Here is a 4,052-nt window from a genome sequence, read left to right as displayed (position 1 = left end):
TTCTTTCTTTCTTTCTTTCTTTCTTTCTTTCTTTCTTTCTTTCTTTCTTTCTTGTGGAGTCTTTGGGGTTTTCTATAGATCATGTCATCTGCAAAAAGAGACAGTTTTACTTTTTTCTTATTTGGATGCTGTTTACTTCTTTTTCTTGTCTAATTGCTTTAGCTGGGACTTCCAGTGTGATAAGAAATAGAATAGATAAAAGTGGGCAACCTTCTCTTTTTCTTAATCTTAGAGGAAAAGCTTTCAGTCTTTTACCACTGTGTATGATTTTATTGTGGGCTTTCATATATGGCTTTTACCAGGCTGATGTACTTTCCTTCTATTCCTAGTTTGTTGAGTGTTTTTGTTTTCTGTTTTTTTTTTTTAAATTATGAAAGCATGTTGAATTTCATCCATCTATTGAGATAATCATGTGTTTTCCCCCCTTTGTTCTGTTATGCGATGTATTATATTCATTGATTTTTTTTTTTTTTTTTTTGTCTGTTGAACCACTCTTGCATTCTAGGATAAAATCCCATTAGGTCGTGGTGTGTAATCTTTTCAATGTACTGTTGAATTCTGTTTGGTAGTATTTCATTGAGGACTATTGTATCAATATTCATCAGGGATATTGGTCTCTAGTTTTATCTTCTGTAGTGTCTTTGGCTTTGGTATCAGGGTAATGATAGCCTCATAGAGTGAGTTTGGAAGTGTTCCCTCTTTAATTTGTTAGAAGAGTTAGAGGATGATTGATTTTTAACTTTTCTTTAAACGTTTGGTGAAGTTTACCAGTGAAGCTTCTGGTACTGGGATTTTATTTGTTGGGAGGTTTTTTGTTTTTTTTTTTATTACTGATTTAATCTCCTCACTAAATCTGTTTAGATTTTCTATTTCTTCATGATTCAGTTTTGATACATTATGTGATTCTAGGAATTTATCCATTTTTTTAAAAGATTTTATTTATTTTATTTGACAGACAAAGATTACAAGTAGGCAGAGAGGCAGGCAGAGAGAGAGGAAGGGAAGCAGGCTCCCTGCTGAGCAGAGAGCCCGATGCGGCCTCGATCCCAGGACCCTCAGATCATGACCTGAGCAGAAGGCAGCGGCTTAACCCACTGAGCAACCCAGGCGCCCCTAGGAATTTATCCATTTTATCTAGCTTATCTATTTTTTTAGCCTATCCCATATGTATTAGTTATTCTTTTAAATAGCTATGCACTATTCCAGAGTGTGATCATACCACAGTCTATTCAGTCATCCCCCTATTGACAAATCCACAAGTACTTTTAGTTTGTGCTTTTGAATTAAAGAGATCATAGAATTTTAAGCTAAAAGGTATTTTAAAGGAGTCCAGCTTTAGGTGATTATGAGAACTAAATTAAGCTAATAGAACTAAACAGGCTTCTCAAACAGGTTCTACCAACAAGTGTATTCTGTGACCTCAGAATACTTAATCCCCCTGAACATTGTTTTATTCATCTGTAAAATGAGATGATCTCTCAGACACTACAGGGCTAAAATTATATAATTGTTCTTCCAGATCATTCATTCCTTAAGGCATGATCTGCTATGTCTGATTCATTTTGGTATTCTACATAGTGCCTTCTGCACAATCTTGAATATAGGCACTCAGTAAAGGCTTGTTGAATCATGGAAGGAATGAATGATTGGCAGTGTATTGTAATGATAAGTAGCCAGATTTGCATTTTACCCAAGTCACCTGTCATTTTATTTTATACTTTTTTCTCAGCAGGAGCTCTTAGGTAGTGATACCTGAATGTGGTCAGTAGTTAAAGAAACAAAAGGACAAAACATGTTTCCATTTTTGTTCTGTTGTTCAAGGGTGTCTTCTAGGTTGGATCAGGTCTCTAGAAGAAATGTTGGGGAAACTGATTCTTTGCTTACATGTTATCTTTTACTCATGCTTTCTAATTTCTTGACTTCCTAACTCTTTTAAAAAAAGTTTTATTTATTTATTTTTAATTTATTTTTTATTTTCAGCATAACAGTATTCATTATTTTTCACCACACCCAGTGCTCCATGCAATCTGTGCCCTCTATAATACCCACCACCTGATACCCCAACCTCCCACCCACCACCGCCACTTCAAACCCCTCAGATTGTTTTTCAGAGTCCATAGTCTCTCATGATTCACCTCCCCTTCCAATTTCCCCCAATTCCCTTCTCCTCTCTAACTCCCCATGTCCTCCATGCTATTCCATTAACTCTTTAATGAATTAAGTATTGTAATCTTCACCAAAGTAATATATTTTTTTAAGATTTTATTTATTCATTTGACAGAGTAGAGAACACAAGCAGGGGGAGTGGGAGAGGGAGAAGCAGCCTTCCTGTCTAGCAGGGAGCCCTATACGGGGCTCAATCTCCATACCCTGGGATCATGACCTGAGGTGAAGGCAGCCACTTAAGGACTGAGCCCCCCAGGCGCCCCATTAACCAAAGCAATATTTTAATGAAAAAGAATTATCTTCAGCTCCCTCCAGTTCTTTTTTTTTTTTTTTTTAAGATTTATTTATTTTAGAGGGAGAGGCGGAAGGGAAGAGGGGAAGAGAGAGAGGGAGAGAAGAAGCAGAGTGGAGGGGCCAAAGGAGAGGGAGAAAGAGGCCATAGTAGACTCTGAGCTAAGCCTAGAGCTTAGTCCCATGACCCCGAGATCACAACCTGAGCTGAAACCAAGAATCGGTTGCTCAACTGACCACGAGGCCCTGGCTCCCTCCAGTTCTGAGTCCGAGAAAACACAAATTAATCTTGATCCTTGTCTGAAAACTACCCAGATTCATGAAGTATTTCGTAATGCTGTGTTTAAATCTGTGTGCATTCTGGTGTGCCAGGTTAGTGTCTGTCCTGAGCTTAGGTCATGATCCTGGGGTCCTGGGATCGAGGCCTACATCAGGCTGGGAGCCTGCTTCTCCTCTCTCTGCTTGCTGCTACCCTTTCTTTTGCTCTCCCTCTCTGTCAAATAAATAAATAAATATGTATAAGTTCACTGTATGTATTTTTTTCATTTGTTGTGTATTATGTATGTATACATGTGTGTATATATAATAAATACATGTATTTCTAAGTGAAAATTTTAAACCAAATTAGTTACATTATTATCTTCACTTTCAGTTTAGAAATGGGAAAAGTTAAATCCTCCATCTAACTAAAGGCATATTTCCTCAGAGAGCCTTCTGCAACTTGTAGCTTTCTTGCTTTACTCTGCAAGGCTATGTATAAATGGAAGAGTGTAATATATTAGCCTTATATTCCCAGAGTTTGAAGATTGCGTGAAAGAGCATTCCTTTAACAGACTTAAAAAAATACATCATATTCTGGCTCTGGATTCAGAGTTCCTGGCTTCTATAACTTTCTGGTTATAAAAGTACTTTATGAGGTCAGGATATGGAAATAGAGCCTGTGCCACTTCTGAGGCCCTTTATAACTGCCTTTGCTCTATCTTTCTCTGGGGATTAACCTCCATTAGATCTGATAAAATTTCCTCGAAATAATTGTGGTATAGCAAAGGTAGACTAAAATCTTTTGTGGCTTTTTATGAAATATGTATCACAAACACATTCAATGAAGAGAAAGAGATATGTTTGCTGCACCAAATAGATATAATTTAATAGGCATTGGTATATTATTCCTCTTTCATAAAAAGTGCAGTTTGCAGAAAGGTGGAGTATAGGAGGTAAATATAGGAGAGATGATTCTTCTGTGGCATCGGTGACACTGAGTCACAGAGTAGATTCAAATGTGTGCTGAAGCAATTTCTTGAGTTAAGTTTGTATTTTGGCAGCGTCATTGGGGTGATCAAGGTCTTTCCGGAATTGAATGGAATTAGATAGGTCTGTGAGGCCCAAATATTTGGTATCCCCCCACAACAAAAACCAAATAAAAATTCAAGAATTTGTTAGCCATCCATGGGTGCTAGAAGAGATAATTAGTTCATGAATTGATTTGGAGGTTGAAACTTCAAATCAGAAATCAGCAGGCTTGCTTTTAGCAGGTGGGCTCACAGCAGGTGGGCTGGCAGCAGTAGCAGCAGCAGGCTGGGCGGCAGCAGGACTGT

The 4,052-nt window shown here is 37.7% G+C and overlaps 1 protein-coding gene across 1 annotated transcript in view; it reads right to left on the bottom strand.

Annotated features, from left to right (window-relative positions):
- LOC132003351 (keratin-associated protein 9-3-like) overlaps window positions 1-4,052 on the bottom strand; it is a 19,905-nt gene that overhangs the window by 3,584 nt on the left and 12,269 nt on the right. The window contains exon 2 of the mRNA XM_059378736.1: window positions 3,994-4,032. Coding sequence (XP_059234719.1) covers window positions 3,994-4,032 — 39 coding nt within the window. The remainder of the gene's footprint in view (window positions 1-3,993; window positions 4,033-4,052) is intronic.

Source organism: Mustela nigripes, chromosome 16, assembly GCF_022355385.1.
Source record: "Mustela nigripes isolate SB6536 chromosome 16, MUSNIG.SB6536, whole genome shotgun sequence".
NCBI lineage: Eukaryota > Metazoa > Chordata > Mammalia > Carnivora > Mustelidae > Mustela > Mustela nigripes.
Note: the sequence above shows the minus strand (reverse complement) of the source record. Positions and strands in the feature narration are given on the sequence as shown.